Source organism: Cajanus cajan, chromosome 5 (assembly GCF_000230855.2).
Source record: "Cajanus cajan strain Asha chromosome 5, NIPB_CcT2T_4, whole genome shotgun sequence".
Taxonomy (NCBI): domain Eukaryota; kingdom Viridiplantae; phylum Streptophyta; class Magnoliopsida; order Fabales; family Fabaceae; genus Cajanus; species Cajanus cajan.
Window position 1 is genome coordinate 69,563,801 of NC_138521.1, and position 17,502 is coordinate 69,581,302.

At 31.6% G+C, this 17,502-nt stretch overlaps 3 protein-coding genes across 4 annotated transcripts; 2 read left to right on the top strand and 1 right to left on the bottom strand.

Annotated features, from left to right (window-relative positions):
- The first annotated feature begins 3,350 nt into the window (after positions 1–3,350).
- Positions 3,351–9,957, top strand: LPD1 (lipoamide dehydrogenase 1). Of its 2 annotated transcripts, none has more exons than XM_020370916.3 (15): positions 3,351–3,845; positions 4,092–4,238; positions 4,471–4,605; positions 6,037–6,145; positions 6,784–6,908; positions 7,138–7,263; positions 7,345–7,425; positions 7,818–7,880; positions 7,968–8,042; positions 8,117–8,195; positions 8,274–8,374; positions 8,564–8,677; positions 8,898–9,011; positions 9,138–9,209; positions 9,425–9,957. In XM_020370916.3, the coding sequence occupies exons 1-15, from the start codon at positions 3,534–3,536 to the stop codon at positions 9,431–9,433; spliced, it is 1,662 nt and encodes a 553-aa protein (XP_020226505.1). In that variant the 5' UTR covers positions 3,351–3,533; the 3' UTR covers positions 9,434–9,957. The 2 variants fall into 2 exon arrangements, with proteins under 2 accessions (XP_020226505.1, XP_029129407.1); XM_029273574.2 differs by having other exon boundaries at positions 3,353–3,845; positions 9,462–9,957.
- Positions 9,958–13,236: 3,279 nt separating this feature from the next.
- Positions 13,237–13,947, bottom strand: LOC109809475 (large ribosomal subunit protein eL29z). Its single transcript, XM_029273172.2, has 3 exons — positions 13,831–13,947; positions 13,641–13,744; positions 13,237–13,529 (listed from the first exon to the last, which is right to left on the bottom strand). Exons 2-3 carry the CDS (start codon positions 13,740–13,742, stop codon positions 13,446–13,448), a joined length of 186 nt encoding a protein of 61 aa, XP_029129005.2. The 5' UTR covers positions 13,743–13,744; positions 13,831–13,947; the 3' UTR covers positions 13,237–13,445.
- A 787-nt stretch (positions 13,948–14,734) lies between these two features.
- LOC109807725 (small COPII coat GTPase SAR1A) lies at positions 14,735–17,312 on the top strand. Its single transcript, XM_020370319.3, has 3 exons — positions 14,735–15,065; positions 15,157–15,288; positions 16,715–17,312. Exons 1-3 carry the CDS (start codon positions 14,937–14,939, stop codon positions 17,033–17,035), a joined length of 582 nt encoding a protein of 193 aa, XP_020225908.1. The 5' UTR covers positions 14,735–14,936; the 3' UTR covers positions 17,036–17,312.
- The last annotated feature ends 190 nt before the right edge of the window (positions 17,313–17,502 follow it).

The following is a 17,502-nucleotide window of genomic DNA, read 5'->3' on the forward strand; positions in this document are numbered from 1 at the left end:
TATAGGGAAACAAAATACCATGGGTGTTGAAAGCACAAACCAACCACAAAACAGATAATGTACAGAAAGAAAAAAGAATTAAGACTACAAATATTTTTAAAAAAATTATAAATATAAAAACTAAAAAGATCTATCTTAAATTATAGGACTAAAAAGATTGAAAAAAATAAGTCCAATGACTAAAAAAAATTATTTAAAAATATAGAGACTAAAATAAATTAAGTAAAATTATAAAGACTAACAAAATATTTTAATATTTTTTATTTTTAATATTTTATTAACATCAAAAAAATAATTTATAAATTAATATGATAAAAAAAATTGAAAAATATTAAAAACTAAAAAAATCACTAAAAACTCTCTCATTGGAGATAAATTCTTAAACAAGATAGTCGTATGTAATATATAAGATTTTTTATATTTTAAAACTACTAAAAATTAATTTAAAAATAAATATAATAAATAAAATTTGAAATAAGTTGTAAATTATGTAGGTTTTTTATTATACTCGCTCAAAGCGATAACTTACTCGTTCTAAGTGAATGGCGACCAATTTTGGTGTGCTTTCTGACTTTGGTTGCTTATAGTGAATTATGATTACTCTAAGCAAAATTTGGTTGCTTGGAGTGAGGGCTTACACGCTCAAAGCGAGGTGATGATGAGGTTTAGGAGTGATCTTTGACCTCACTTGCTTGAAGCGAATTTCTGGGTGCTCGAAGCAAAGTTCTATCACTCAAAGCGACCCTTAGGCCATTGAAATGTTTATTTGAATATTTGTGATGCGAGATGACAAATCAATCTAAATGACTGCATGATAACTAATGAACTTTAATTGTATAGACTAGTGTATTGTATAGAAAAGATTGTGAATTATGAAAAATGTCAGTGATGTTGTAAAAGTGGAACATCAAGTAACATTCATAATATGATATGCAATAAAGTTTGTGGTATACAAATGTGATAAGTCTTATCACAAATCGTGAAGTGTTAAGAATCATATATTGATAAGTAATTGCGTGTTACAAGTGCATAAAGTATTGAATAACATGCATCATATACATGTGTATTTTATGATGAGTACAATATGAAATACATAGTTAGGAAATTGCCCGCATATGACATATCTTACGCAACTTAGTTAAAATTGTATCTTCACATTATTTATTTGAATTAAATGCTTATATTTAAATAATTTAATTAATATGTCGCAAACATATATAATTAGGTAAATATAAGACTAGTTGGCAATAAAAAAAATAGTAAATATAACTCTTGTTGAATAATATTTTTTATATTATTTTATGAAAGTAGGAACAATTTGAAGAAATTGTCATGTCATATAGACTAAATCGAAAGATTTTACCATAACATTATTAGCAACTTCCAAAAACTAAAACGAAAGTTAACAGCATATGGGCCAAGTTTGTTTACAATGTCATCAAAATTCATTTTATTTCTTAAAAACTACTTACTGATAACTTTCAAGTTGGTTTCCACCAAGCTTAAAATGTTTATCATGAAGTTTTACGTATCTAATAAAAGGCGATGGTGAACTTGGAGCGAAAGATCCATGCAAGCTTTTATCTTTCCCTAAATATTCATTCAATTTTTCATTCTTTTGTTTCCCCTTAAATATTCCTCATTTTTATGCGTCGACTCACAGAGTCACCATTAGTGTACTACCTCGACCTCGTATCAAAGTAGTGACAATTCCAACAATGTATCATCCTCTCCACATGAATTTTCATTTTCACACCCATAAAAAAAAAAAAAAAAAAGTGGAAGCAGGAGAGAAATTGGACTCATAACTAGGTGAAGCAGCATTATCAACACTACAATGAGTTTCTAAATCTACGTGTCAAGTTATGAATTTTTTATACTAAACAGTCATAGACAACAACAATGCCAACGAAGAAAATAGCTCCCAAAACTGTCTGAATATGGTTTGAGTCACAAAGTCAATGGTTGTGAGACAAACAATGGGAGAACAATACCTTGGTTGGTTGTTTTGGTTGGAATACGGTATTGAAAGAGAGTAGAGGTGAGTCTTTTCTTTGCTTAATAGTGTCAGTTGTTTTGTGTGTGTTTAGGGACCAATTTAAAAGTTATTAGGATTGAAATGTGATTTATTTAACTAATGCAACCATCAAATTGGAAGTTTAGATTGTACATGCATTATTATTGAGTAGAGATCAATTTCAAAATTATTAATAACTTTATAGGAGTGAAATAAATTTTAATGAATTAAGTACACAAAACAATTTGAAAATTTGAAATATGCATGATGATTATTATTGGATAAGAATTAGTTTGAAAGTTATTAATAACTTTTAGAAACTGAAATAAATTTTAAAGAACAAATAGCTTAACCAATTTGAAATAAACGATTTGACTATTCATAAATAGAGATCAATTTACAAGTTATTAATAATTTTCAAGAAATGATTTTTTTAATAAATTATTGTAGGGACCGAATTATACTCTAAACACATTTTTAGAAACCAAATTAATTATTTAATAAAGACAAAAAAAATGACACATACAAAAAATATTTAATTTAGTCTATATGTCATAATAATTTTTTCAACTTGGTTCGAAAATTTAATATCTTAATACATAATGAATGTTGACACGACATTTAACGAGCCGTTTCAAACACAATATCATTGTTAATATTTTGAGAATTAATCTGATAAATAGAAGTTACTTTTGGAGATTTTTTTAAATCTTTTATTTTTTAAAGATTAGAGATTTTTTAAATCTTTTATTTTTTAAAGATCAATATGCACTAATCATATCCTTTTAGAGACCAATTTGATGATTTAATTTTTATATTAATTAATAATTATAAAAAATTAGTCTATTCAGTAGCAAAGTAGTTTCATGGATGACTCATTCGAAAGAAAAAAGTATAATAAAGTTATCAATTTTTTTTTCATAAATATATTTCACGATTAAGTACTATACGTGCTCGTTATAACTTCCGTTGCATTATTTTGACTTGAATTATGAAACTGCTTAATTCAATAAGTCAATTAAACTCGAGGTAAGTTAATTAATTATGTTTTGAAAATTAGATTAGAACACCGATTTAAACAAAAAAAAACAATGAATTTACTGTAACCAACATTGCTGATAATTTTAACTCGCATAGAAAAACTTACACACTGTCTACATTCTAATTAAATACTCTAAAAAATATCTAATTAAATTATAAAATTATAATAATAAATACAAAAAATAATTTTGAGAATTTAAAATAAACATAGTAAAAAAGAACGCAACATTACAGGCACTAATGCTAAGAAAAAGAAAAAGAAACTCTGTAATTATAACAAAGTTGTATAAGAGCAAACAAAAGTAGTTGATGAGCGCTCTTTGATTTCTCCGCCTCTTTCTTCTCCCTTCTCACTGCTCCTAACTCCCAACGGACTCCTCGAGGTCCCATTCTCTCTCTCTTATACCCTCTCAGATCTTCTCTCTCTACATCTCCATTTCACTATTTCCACATTCTCTCTCTCTTTCTCTCCAAAATGCACTCCTCGCTCTCTCTCTCGTTCTCCGCCACCTCCTCCTCCGCCGCCACCGTCTCCAGATCACGCTACTCCTTCCACGCCCCCGCCGCCGTGCCTCTCAATCTCCGCTTCTGCGGCTTGCGGCGTGAGGCTTTTGGCTCAGGTCTCGCCGCCTCTCTCAACCGCAACCTCCCTCGCCGCCCTCACTCCGCCGCAGTCTCGGCCGCGCTCTCCAACAATGGCAGCACTCCCAAATCCTTCGACTACGATTTGTTGATCATCGGCGCCGGCGTTGGCGGCCATGGCGCAGCGCTTCATGCCGTTGAGAAGGTTCGATCTCGGAAAATAAATATACGCTAACTTGTTAATGCTAGATTCGTACTTTGATAATATAAAGCGCGACTAAGTTAGTAAACTGATAATTAATTTAAAGTGTGCGTATGGAAATTGATACGGCGATTGTTTTTTATATGATGAATCGATAAATAGCCGTTGGTGAATGCTGATTGTGAGATGGCGTAAGCTGAAATGATTATAGAAATTTTGCGTGAGGTTTTATTAACGCAGTGACTGCAGGGTTTGAAAACAGCGATTGTGGAAGGAGATGTGGTGGGCGGGACGTGTGTGAACAGAGGCTGTGTTCCTTCGAAAGCTCTTTTGGCCGTGAGTGGTCGTATGCGAGAACTAAAGAGCGATCATCACTTGAAGTCCTTTGGCTTACAGGTAAAAGTGTTGCGTTATGTGGGAATAATTGTAATGAAATTAGAATATTAATTTAATTAAAATGAACATTTTAAATCACATATTGGCACATTGCCATGTTTGATAAACCATAAGTTACGTCAACCATGATTTATGATTGATTGAGAATATGACAATACATTATAGAGGTTAGAATGATTGACAGTTTGATGATTATTTTGTTTTGTTTTGTTTTTTTTGTTGCTCGTTTTAGGTTTCTGCTGCAGGGTATGACAGACAAGGGGTCGCTGATCATGCTAATAATCTTGCTTCGAAAATCCGTAATAACTTGACCAACTCGATGAAAGCGCTTGGAGTGGACATACTTACCGGTTTTGGGACTATTTTGGTAATGTGACATTGATATATAGCCATGAGGATTGTATGGCATTATAAATACTTAAATAGATATTAGTGTGATTGTGTTTGGTGGAATGTTTGAAAATAGGAAATTGTTTGAACAAAATTGATCTAGAAATCAAATTTATGTTTGGAACAAATTAAAAATGGAATTGATTTGATTTGGTCTTATCAAACAAGATCTTTAGTAAAGTAGTCAATCTATATAATTAAAGAGTTTCACTCTCAACGGCGAGTTTCATCAATGTTTAATACGTTTTTCTCAATGTTTTGTTTTTGTTTTTGTTTTTTTTTTTAAATTCTCAAATTTTTAATTAAGTTTAAATTTCCCTTTTTATGTTTTTATTTTCTCTTTTTTCATAGATCTTGTCCACGTATATCTTTGCTAAAAAAAATCGAGAATTAGGATAAATTAAATAAAAAATACACTTATTTATTTTCTTATATTTAGCAGATGTTGACTTGAGGTGGATAGGAGGGGAAAACTGAAAACAAATTAGTAGCTTACCCTATAAAATAAATTATAGTACTCGCTCAGCTCTGAGAGTGAAGTAATCTTTACATACTGTCTGTCTCCATCAAACTATGGTTTCTTTGTTGGAAACCATGCCATGCTCTTTTCCTATTTTAATTTTCCTCTTACATTTAGTACTCCCAATTCACTCTGGGTTCTCTATTTTCTTCCTATTAGTTATAAATAGCATATGCTTAGACTATTCCCAAATTTGCTTAATCTACTATCCATCAATTCCTTCTTTATTTGCTTAATTAAAGATTATACTTCCATTGATAAAATTCTGCAGATATTGATTGCAAGTGTCAAATATTTTTCAAACAATCCATCTTTATATATTAAATTGAAATACACTTTCTTAAAAGTGATGTCATCTCATAATCTACTTCTCATTGAAAAAATGACATGCCATTTTTAACTCCTGTTCTTTTATTTTTAAAAAAATATAGACATCTTTATAATTTAAAACTTTTTTTAATCTAGGTTTTTAAGATTTTATCCGATTAAATTGGGTACAACTCCTTGCAGTTTGATTTTTTTTAAAGACTTTTCTTTTTTATGTTATTTTTTTTTTAAAATTATATACCTGAATTTAAAAATACCATGCAATGCATGGGATACTTACAAGCTAAATTTAAAAACAAATCAATTTCCAAAATGGCCCTACAAACTTTGATAGGATTTGTAAATAAAATAAAAAGGATTTTAAAAAAATCAATCCATTTGTTAAATTTTGACATTTCAAACTTAAGATATGGTTTGCAAATCTAATCGACTCTATTTTTTTTTTCATCCTAAACACACTTTTAGGGAATTGAGCTATTTGTTTATTAGTCAAGATATAATGAAAATGCAAAAGAAATTTTTGACATTTTGGTTTGCTGTTTTATTCATCAATCTGTGCAGGGTCCTCAAAAGGTGAAAGTTGGCTCTTCTAACAAAATAGTAACTGCAAAAGATATCATCATTGCTACTGGTTCTGTTCCTTTTGTTCCTAAGGGAATTGAAATTGACGGTACATATCAATCTTTTCCTTTTGTGACATTAATATTTGGTGTTCCTCGTTCTAGTTTTACTAAATTCAGTGGTTTTAGGCTTGTTTTCCAGCTACAAGAAACTAGTGCGCTATTAGTTACTAAGCATGCGATGGAAAAAGGGGTGATCGATTTTAAATTTTCCAAATAATAGTATGTAGGATAATAGACTCCATTGACATGTGCATAAGGAAATCTTTCTTCAGTATAGATGGATCTTCTGATTTCCAATCTGAAAAGTCAATTTAGTAATTCATGCAGTCCTACTAAGTAACTGTACTCGTTTTTTAGAGGAAGGGATATGGCCACCTTCATTTTTGCAGTCCAGATGGGTCATAAAAGTAGACTCAAGCAGTCATTATCTCTTCAGCAATTAAAATTTTAGAAAATTCCCCTATGTCCTAATTCATGGTCTTTCTTTATTAACATAAGTAGAGATATTCAATGTATAATTTAGCTTCCATCAAACTCTAAATTCTAAATTCTAAAAATTCGGTTTGGTCCTATATTTATGTCATGAGAACATCTTCTCTCTAATTTTTTCGATCTCTCAATTTATTCCAAGGTTTATTAGGTATAATTACTTTTTCATGAAAAAATTTCAAATGATTTCCTTCAGGGAAGACTGTGATTACCAGTGACCATGCACTCAAACTGGAGTCTGTTCCTGATTGGATAGCAATTGTAGGAAGTGGATATATTGGCCTTGAATTCAGTGATGTATATACAGCACTTGGAAGTGAGGTAGCACATCTTAGTGATACTTCTTTTCTTTTTGAGAAATATTTACAAGTAACTGATACCATCATTTGACATCAGATATTTGTGGATGCACTTTATAACCACACGCTGTTTACACTTGTTATTAGTCTAGTTAATAAATATTTAATCTTTATATTATTTCCTTATTTGTTAAATTTATGATCCCCAATTTACTGAAAAGATAGACAAAGTAATAATTGGTATTCTGCAGGTTACTTTTATAGAAGCTTTAGATCAACTTATGCCTGGTTTTGATCCTGAAATTAGCAAGTTGGCTCAGAGGGTTCTTATAAATCCCCGGAATATTGACTATCATACTGGAGTTTTTGCAACCAAGGTAACTACATCGTGTAATTTTTGATATAATTTTGGTAGTTTGCTGCTTTGACATGCCACAGTCCTCATGTTTATTGTATAGATCACGCCTGCAAGGGATGGAAAACCTGTCTTGATTGAACTTATTGATGCAAAAACCAAGGAGCCAAAAGACACTCTGGAGGTAACTTAATATTTTCCAGAAAGCTTTAAGGTTTATCGCTTTGTTATCAATTGTTAACATTTCTCCCATGGGACAAGGGAGAAAAAAATTATTAATTGTTGTCAGAAGATAGAACATCTATAAAAGTTATATTGTTATTGTATCTTAGAATGTATTATAGTATCTTAATGATCTCTTAGGAGTAGTTATCATATTTCATTATATTTAATTATATGTTATTTAATTCAATGGGAATTAGAACATAATGCTATGAGCTCTTTAAGTATTTGCAGTGTTAGGATTTGTGGCATTGTTGCAAGTTGTAACCATCTGAAGTTTGATCTCCCTTTTCTATTACCTGTATAGTCAATTACTTAGATTTTTAACAAATTGTTGTCTTTGCTTTGCTACAGGTGGATGCTGCACTAATAGCTACTGGAAGGGCTCCATTCACACAAGGTCTTGGATTGGAGAATGTATGCTATTCTAACAGAGTTGTGCTTAGGATAGTAGATTTTCTCTAAAGGATGTAATTGTATATTTTTGGTAAATTGTACCTACAGATTGATGTGGTAACGCAGCGTGGTTTTGTTCCTGTGGATGAGCGCATGCGAGTAATTGATGCAAATGGAAAGCTGGTTTGTCTCAATTTCTCATGTAATAATTATCCTTCTCTGATTTATTGTTACTGACATAGGATGTGGAATGATAGGTGCCTCATTTATACTGTATTGGTGATGCAAATGGCAAGATGATGCTTGCTCATGCTGCCAGTGCACAAGGAATTTCAGGTAAGTGTTAACTGATGTTATTATTTCACTAATTTTAGTTTTTGTTCAATCTCATTTGATGAAAATTTTGTCTAACAGTGGTTGAACAAGTCACTGGAAAAGATCACGTGCTCAATCATTTAAGTATCCCAGCTGCTTGTTTCACTCATCCTGAAATCAGCATGGTTGGATTGACAGAGGTATATCATGATTCTATTTTGTTTGATGTGTCATTCACTGCTATATTTTATCATGAATGAGTTGTCTTTCATGTGCGGTTGACTTTTTGTCCATTCTTCTGCTCTGTCATCATTCTCTTTTCCCTAATTTACTGCCTGTCGTCCTTCACTTGAATTCTCATGTGTGGTGATCAAATAAAAAATCTGCAGCCTCAAGCAAGGGAGAAAGGTGAAAAAGAGGGGTTTGAAGTAAGTGTTGCCAAAACAAGTTTTAAAGCCAACACAAAGGCCCTAGCAGAAAATGAAGGAGAGGGGCTTGCCAAGGTTATAATTTTGTGTCTTCCTCCTTTATTGCTATTCCTTTACAGAAGCTATAAAAATGTTAAATTTTTCTGATGAGCTCTCTACTAAAGACTTGCTTTGGCAGTGCCAAAATTATTTGGTCTTGAGACTCGTTCTACACTCGTTCATTTTCTCTGGATGCATTTATTTCTCTGTTCTCAGCAGCTCAACGATGCTAATTATTATTTATGTTTTCATGCAGTTGATATACAGACCTGACAATGGAGAGATACTGGGGGTTCATATTTTTGGTTTGCATGCAGCAGATCTTATCCATGAAGCATCCAACGCAATAGCATTAGGGACGCGTATTCAGGTAAATTTTTATCAATGCTGTCATTTAAGTGCGTGCCTGGCATTTAGTTATAATAATGGTCTGAGTTTTCCAGTCTTGCTTATCCTGCCTGTTTGGTAAATTTCACCGTTTTGTGGTACAATACAGGACATCAAATTTGCAGTTCATGCACATCCAACTTTGTCCGAGGTTCTTGATGAACTATTCAAATCAGCAAAGGTGAGCTAATCCTTAATTTACTATTTTCAACTGTATTCTAGCCTTACTAAGACAATCACAAGGTACTAAGGTAAGCGTCGACTGATTCGATGGTAGCCAATTTTCTTTTGTTTTAAAGCTGATCTGGCAAAAGAAAAACGGGGGGAGGGGGGTTATTATTAATATGGAGAGAAGAGTTGGAACATAGAACATCTTCAGCTATTCTATTGTGGCAGGTGCATTAATACGTGTCCTCTTATTTTACTGAGGCAGGTTAAAGCGCGAGCTTCTAGCCCAGTAAGTGAACCCGTTGCAGTCTAATCTTCCCAAACAAAGTATAAAATTTTGAAGAAATTTACTTGTACTAGGGACTTCCAAAATATTATGCATCTTCAGGAGGAAGACACGAACATATTCAGAATCCTGTAAAAGAGGGGAACCGTTTGAGGGAGATCAATAAAGGCCTAATAATGGATAACCGCCGAAGATTACATGTACTGGTTTCTTTTCTACTTGGTATTCTTAGTGCCTGTCAAAGATGCTTAAGTTCATTACTATTGCATTTTTTAAACTAGTTTGCTTCATCTAATTATAGTCAATGAGAAGGTCTTTGAGAACGATCTATTTTTTAGGGCGCTTCTAGTTTTGCGCCGGATATGTATGTACCATTAACAGTTTTTCTTCAAAGATGTTGATGAAATTATGCTGGTTGACACACGTTCACCACGTAAAGCTTGGAATATAGTATTGAATTCTTTTCCCTTGGTCATGGTTGTCATTGGTATCGGTCTATCATTCTTTGTCGGTATGGCATTTGATGCAAATATGAAACATTCACATGCATCTGATTTGATCAACTAATTGTGAAGTATAGTAAACAACAACTGGGCTATTGGTTCACTTCAACCAGTGAGTCTCTAGAAGAACATGTTGAATCGTTTCATTCAACAACCAGTAAGTGCTTGTGATAGAATAGTTTTTATGCTTAGGATATGCTAGAATTAGCTCTCTCCAACTCTGTCGATGATTATTTTTCCACCTTTTATAAAATCTCAACCATATATTCTTTCGTTCACACTCGAATCAAAATCTAAGTTTATCTATAGAGTCTATTTAGTTATTCTTTAACTTATTCATTTGCACCAACGTTAATATTTAATTTCTAAACTAAGTCCCGCTAAATGAAATCGTCAATGAGATAATGTAATAAGCAGATTAAGCGATAATTTATTTACGATTAAACACTTTTTAAGTTTAAATGTTTAACGGATTTATTTAAAATACAATCTAAAGCAGATTAAACGATAATTTATTTACAAAAATAAAAACGATTATTCAAATAAAAAACAAAATGATTGGTTAAGAATAATAGCCGTGTACATTCAAAAACACCGTATTCTTGCATCTGCTTATGAGATAATGTAATACTTGAGCCCAAAATATTCTTACTTAGATACTAATGTCATATCAATTAGGCGTGGAAAAAAAAGACTCTGAACTAAGCTAGTGTGAATTCAATCAATTGGAAGGACAAAAATGAACTATAAAATGGTCCAATTTAACCGGGCCAGTCAGCCCAACTGGACTACGTCAAGTCACTAATTTTCAAGTTCAGCAACTTAACGGAGCCTATTAAGGCCTGATATTTTTTTTGCAAATTTTAAATAAAACATAAAAGGCGAAAACAGTTCATAGCACCAAATTATACGGTTCAGATTGCAATTAAGTTCAAACTATTAGAGTACTATTTAGTTCAGGTTAATATCCAAATCGTTAGTTTAAGATGCTAGAGCCACATGCAGCATTACATACAACTTTAATCAGCTTAAATTATGTTTTAAGTCTTATAATTTTATTTATTTTATTTTTTAGTTCTTATAATTTAAAATAATTTTTTTAGTTCATATATTTATATTTTAAATATTTTTTAGTTGCTATAATTTAAGATAATTTTTTTAATTCTTATACTTACATTTTTTTAATCTTTTAGTCTTTGTCGTTTAACTTTTTTTTGTAATGTTTTCTTTATGCTGAAATAATAAAAATATTAATTAAATTTTATGTATTTTATATTAAATTTATTTTATTAAAATTATTCTAAATTAAATTTTTCAACGATAATTTTTTACATTCTGACTTGCAACAACACTTATTATTAAAATATTTTTTTATCATTATAAAATTGAAAATTTCTACCACATCAACAACTATTACAAAAAAAAATAACAATAAAAATTAAAATAATTAAAAAAATTAAATATAAACCGTAAAAATCTATTATAAAACATATAAACTAAAAATGATTAAAAAATAAATATAGTAATTAAAAATATCTATTTAAAATCATAGAAACTAAAAGATAAAATAAGTAAAATTATAAAAAAAAATATTTTAGCCCTTTAATTATATTACTATAATAACTAAAGGGCTAAAAAAATATTTTAAATCTTACTATATTTAGTAATTGATTACCTGACGTAAATCATTTAAAATGTATGGTTTCCGATGACTTGCGTTTTACCATCAATCGTTTAACATGCATAGTAATTGTTTAACACAGGTATACTTTTGTGTAGAATTTCATCAGGGCAGATCGAGCGAAATCAAGAGGGTTAACACTTGTGAGATAAGTGACTCATTGGAGAATTCTTAGCAGTTTTATTTTTTCTCATTAATAGAGATTTTTTTTAAGTATCAATTATTTTTCATATGATTATATTTCTGTCCAAAATTTATGGAAAATTATATTTGATATAAAAATAGAACTATACAAAAAAATAACTAGTACTATCAAGAATCTTTTAGCAGGAAAAGATTAAAACTACTAAGAATTCTTTTTTAAATCCTCTCACAAAAGTGCTCTCTAAAGATTAAATCCACTTATTTTCTCATAATCTACTTGAATAAACTCTACATGCCAATGTACCTAGCTATTCATATTTATATCACAATGCATACTAAACAATTAATGGTCAAATGCCAAAACTATCATAAGCCATACATTTTAAATGTTTTTAGTCAACTACTAAATATAATATTATAATTAAGGCCACACATAAGATGGACCAAGATAACCAAAAATTAGTATATATAAATATATAAATAAAAGAAAACTTTCACCTTATAGGCCAATAATGTGGAGTTGAATTAGCCAAATTCTAACATGATATCAAAGCTTATGCTATTTTTTAAGCCTACCATGTTGCACACTATTAGGTAACTATCAACCCCATCCATAGATATTTAATCATGTAAGCTTTACTTCACGCTCAAAATGTCAATTCTTCAACATAAAAGGGGAAGTGTTAGTGATCCCACACCAATCAATGAGATGATAAAAAAATATAAAAATATGCCTCGAACAGACTCACCTTAAAAGCCGAAAATATAAAAACAAGTTAGACACATGTTCTAAGATAAGAAGTGAAGAACAAAAGTGATCCAACCGCCCTATAAAGATAGGGGAGCGCTAAAAGAGAACTAATATATGTGATTGACAACAACCTTCTGTTTGAAAAGCATAAGATATATGCCTCGAACACCCTATGTAAAAAAAACTCAGCATCCAATCATTCTTAGATTAAGCACCTAAACAAGAAATAACTGTAGGGTATGTATGTCTAGACATTACGGAAAATTACTGTAGGCTATGTATGAACGCTTGATGGAAACTGTGAATGAGGAACAAAATAAAAGGTTCAAGACTAATTCACGTGTCTAATTAACAGAATTCAAGAAAAATAACTGTAATTTTGGGGAAAAAAAATCTATCCCAAAACATTTGTTAATAACAGGAAAATTGCAACCTAGACGTTAACCAGTGGCGATTTGTTAATAACAGGAAAATTGCAACCTAGATGTTAACCAGTAGCGAAGCAGAATGAAATCCTAGCACAAATGCAGTTACAAATATAACAAATGAAATTGACAAAAAAAATCAAACTCCTTGTAAAACACATTAAAAGCAAAACCCAAGCTTCTGCACTTCATCTGCCCATATAAAATTACATTCACAAGCATACTAAAAGCTTAAACATTACTATAGCAATTAACGAAAGCATAAACAACTGAATAATCCATTGATAAAATTTCAGGGGTCCTTAACAAAAAACAACAACGATGCTATAAGAGTAAGTACTGCATTCTCTCTGGATTAAATGAACTCATAAAATGACTATACTACTAAAACATAAATTCAACACAAAACATATGGGGCTTGAATAACAAATCCTAAAATCCCCATTTGAGTGTGACACTTTACTCTTCTTCCGTGGCTGTTTCACCGCTCTTCTTGTTATGCTTCCTCGCGTACCTCTGGTTCCTCAGAAACTTGGGATCCATCTACACAAATGGCAAAAAAATAAAAACATTAAAACAAAAACTAAATTAAAAAAAAGGGGATATGGATCATCAGAAAATAAATAAACGTAGATCAATTGAATAAAAGAATACCCCTTTGGTGGAAGTGTGGCGGTGCCTCTTTGGCTTTTTGATGCCATTCTTGTGGGCCTTGTAGGACTGGTTGTGAGCTGTGTGGTTCTTCGACTTCGCCATCTCTGCAATTCAATGCACAGAAAGGGTTACACAGTGAATATAGAAACTAGGAAGTGATAATTTTTTGGAGAAATTGAAAAGGACGAACCCTAATCGTGAAGGTGCGATTGAGCTAGGGTTTTCTGCGGAACAGAAGGTTGAGGCTTATGCAGATTGGCACTTATATACGTCATATTGTGAGGCGAAACCCTAAGACTTTTGCTCCTCAAGTGACGATACTGCCCTTTGCTTGTCGTCCGGCCCAAAAAGCCTGAAGCTGGAGGCCCAAAAATGAAAAAAAAAAAAACATGGAATTAGCTTGAACGTTTTTAAAGATAATAGTTTTTCGGCTTTATAGATTATCATTACCAAAATAAGATAAAAATACATCTTATGATTCGGGAATATTTTAGATTTTTTAAATAAGTTTCTAAATTATGAAAATTTCTAATAAAATTTTATTTTTTAGTTTTTTAATTAGATCAGATCAATGATTTGTTTACAAACTGATAATTTATGAATTTTGAAAAAGATTGAATATTTAGCTAAAATAATTAAAATTATTTAATATAAACCATTTCTGCAAATATTTTTACAAATAGATAATCACCGTATTTATTTATTCATTTATAATAGTTATAATCACAGTACTTTTTGTAATTAAAAATTAAATTCAAAATAATCCGCTTTCTTGAATAATTATTTTTATAAGATGAAAGTTTTTTAATCTTATATCCAATTACAGATGTGAAAATGGGTTAAAGAGTAGCAATTGGAGCTATGGTGATTGGTGAATAAATATGCCATGAAAATGAGGTTTTACAAAGAAAATGATTTTATACGCAATGTGCGAGTTAAAATAAATTTATATTTTTGACAATCTGTTTACAGATGATAAATAACTTATTGAATTGTATGCTATTATTATTATTATTAGTTAAATGGAATAAAAAATTCAAAATCACAGTAGACAACCACAATTCTACTCAAGTTTGGATTAGAATAATGGGTCCCTGTTCTTAGTTAGATGTCGTGTTTGGGAGAAAAAAGAAAAAATGCGGTCCATTCCTACCACATGCGTTTGGAACGCTGAATTAATTGCCTAAAAAGACAATCTAAGACTTCGGTGGGATCTAGGTTACCTTCCCTTCTCCTTTCACACACCCAGATTCAAACTCGCTCTGGAATTCTCTTCTGTTTGGATCTGAACAAAACATGTTCCTCTTTGACTGGTTCTACGGCATTCTAGCTTCCCTTGGGCTTTGGCAGAAAGAAGCCAAGATTCTCTTTCTGGGTCTAGATAATGCCGGAAAGACCACCCTTCTTCACATGCTCAAAGACGAGGTTGCTCTCCCTTAACATCAATTTCAATTACCCTTTTATTTTATTTTTTTAATGCTTGGAGAATGTTTTTATTTTTTCAATGTAATTGCAGAGATTAGTTCAGCACCAGCCTACCCAACACCCCACTTCGGAGGAATTGAGCATTGGGAAGATCAAGTTTAAGGCTTTTGATTTGGGGGGTCATCAAGTTGCCCGCAGGGTCTGGAAAGACTATTATGCAAAGGTCAATATCTTGATTTTAGCTTATCATTTTGTGATTGTTTTGTCCTTTTCTCCAATGTTAAATATGTGTAATTTGCACCGTTAATGTGATTTTTAGTTTCTAAGAAATGGGGTTTGGAGGGAGTGCCTTATTATAATAATATGGATAGTGCATTCTTATTGTGTTGTTTGTTAGTGCTTTAGTACATATTTGCTTTCAGTTGAACTTGGATGTTGTAGATTTGTGAATTCTTTTACAAAATGGTATTTATTTTGTGCTCATGAAGAAAAGGTGCATGGTACTTTTCGGAGATCTTTAGCAGACCTCACCTAGTGGGACAAAAGTTTCTATGGTTGTTATTGTTTTGGGGTGGGGGGACATTTGTTTCACTTCGTCAGCAATCACCAACTGTTTCTTCAAATGTTTCTCATTAGTTCCATGGTGCCAATTTGCTTTCTGTTGGATGTGATGAACATTGTTCTTGTTTGATTCTTGGTCAAAGGTGTTTTTTCCCTATTTAAATTGAAAGTCTGAGGCTTGTTAATCTTTCATTCAGATCCCAATTGTTTTGATGTCGTTGGTTTTAACTGTTCTCTTAACTGTGGTTAGCTTATTGGATATTGTTCACTTCCTATTTGGTTTACATCTAATCATATTAGTTGTTTTGTTGAAGTATTATTGTTGTTCTGGAATCCTTTGAATTTCCTAGCATATTAATCTTAGATTATTGCTCCATACAACTTTGTTTATTTCTCTTGTTTAAGATTACACGGTAACCCAACTCACAACTGACTTGATTTTGACATGTCCAGTGACTCAGATAATGTTCTTTGTAATATTTATCTGATTCGTGGGAAGGAAATATTGATGGTCAAAGTTTCAAATATAGCACTCCTTAACATTATAAGGTGTGTTATACTGGTATGTTTCCTAACATGTCCAAAAATTTATTGATGATTTAAAAAGAAAAAGAGCACATAGATGAGTGGAAAGAGCAAATAAGGGATGCATAGATCTCTGAAAGATCTAGTTATCATATTCCCTTATAATGTATGCATCCTATTGAAGATAAGAAGCAAAAGTTCTAAATTGATATTTTCTTTCACCTTGAGGGTGGAGAGCTCTTCATTAAGGTCAAGCATGACGTTAGTTTGATAGTTATTATGCAGTATCCAGAATTAGATCACAATTCACCTATTTACGCCCTGAATTCAAGTATATATTTTTGTTTCACAATTTTTTTCTTCTTGTGTGGCATGACTTGTATTTCAGTGAGCTATAACTTATTGAGGTTGGTGGTTTCCTTATCAACAATTGTTTTCCACTTTATTGTGCTGGATTCAATGTAATTGTTGTTTGTAAACATGTACCTAATCTGCAATGGCTCCAATGCTGATCAGAAGTTTATGTTATTGCTTTAAAATTCACTTGCACTTTGGTTTTCCAGGTGGATGCGGTAGTTTACCTGGTTGATGCCTATGACAAAGAGAGGTTCGCAGAATCAAAGAAGGAGCTTGATGCCTTGCTTTCAGATGAATCATTGGCAAATGTTCCATTTCTTGTGCTAGGCAACAAGATTGACATTCCATATGCTGCATCAGAAGATGAACTACGATATCATCTAGGCCTTACCAATTTCACCACAGGAAAAGGCAAGGTCAATCTCACAGAGTCCAACCTTCGGCCTCTCGAAGTGTTCATGTGCAGCATTGTGCGCAAGATGGGATATGGTGATGGCTTTCAGTGGGTCTCTCAATATATCAAGTAGATTTTGGCATCATTTCTCCCTTGGTCAACTAGCACTGTCTGCAGTTACATCAGAAGAGGTTTTATCTTTGTTTTTGTTTTTGATGATTTCATTTTGATTGGATTATTTGATACAACTGCAGTAATGTTATGTGTTACAATTTGTATGTTTAGATATTTTCTCTTGTGGGGTAGAGGATAATTTCTGTTGAAACACTGGATTCTGTTGTAGGATGTGTATGATTGGGGAGAATCACAATAATAAATCTGGAGAAGTGTTATTCCACTTTCTTCCCCAACGATTTTGACTGGAAACTTAGCTTTCTCTTATCTCTTTTCTTTCTGATCTGCTTATGTTTGACAAATATGAAAATAGAGAACAAGGGAATGTGTCTGAATCTGCTTGTGCATGTCTTACAATGATCTTAATCACCTAACAGGTATGACTTAGAAAATGCCAAATGAAAATTAGTCATTCTAATGGAAAAT

Coding starts and splice junctions, on each gene's coding strand:
- LPD1 (XM_029273574.2), top strand. CDS start 3,534: ATGCACTCCTCGCTCTCTCTCTCGTTCTCCGCCACCTCCTCCTCCGCC. Junction 4,239..4,470: donor TGAAGTCCTTTGGCTTACAG/GTAAAAGTGTTG, acceptor TGCTCGTTTTAG/GTTTCTGCTGCAGGGTATGA. Junction 9,210..9,461: donor AACTATTCAAATCAGCAAAG/GTGAGCTAATCC, acceptor TTACTGAGGCAG/GTTAAAGCGCGAGCTTCTAG.
- LOC109809475 (XM_029273172.2), bottom strand. CDS start 13,742: ATGGCGAAGTCGAAGAACCACACAGCTCACAACCAGTCCTACAAGGCC. Junction 13,530..13,640: donor GCCACACTTCCACCAAAGGG/GTATTCTTTTAT, acceptor CCATTTGTGTAG/ATGGATCCCAAGTTTCTGAG.
- LOC109807725 (XM_020370319.3), top strand. CDS start 14,937: ATGTTCCTCTTTGACTGGTTCTACGGCATTCTAGCTTCCCTTGGGCTT. Junction 15,066..15,156: donor TTCACATGCTCAAAGACGAG/GTTGCTCTCCCT, acceptor ATGTAATTGCAG/AGATTAGTTCAGCACCAGCC. Junction 15,289..16,714: donor GGAAAGACTATTATGCAAAG/GTCAATATCTTG, acceptor TTGGTTTTCCAG/GTGGATGCGGTAGTTTACCT.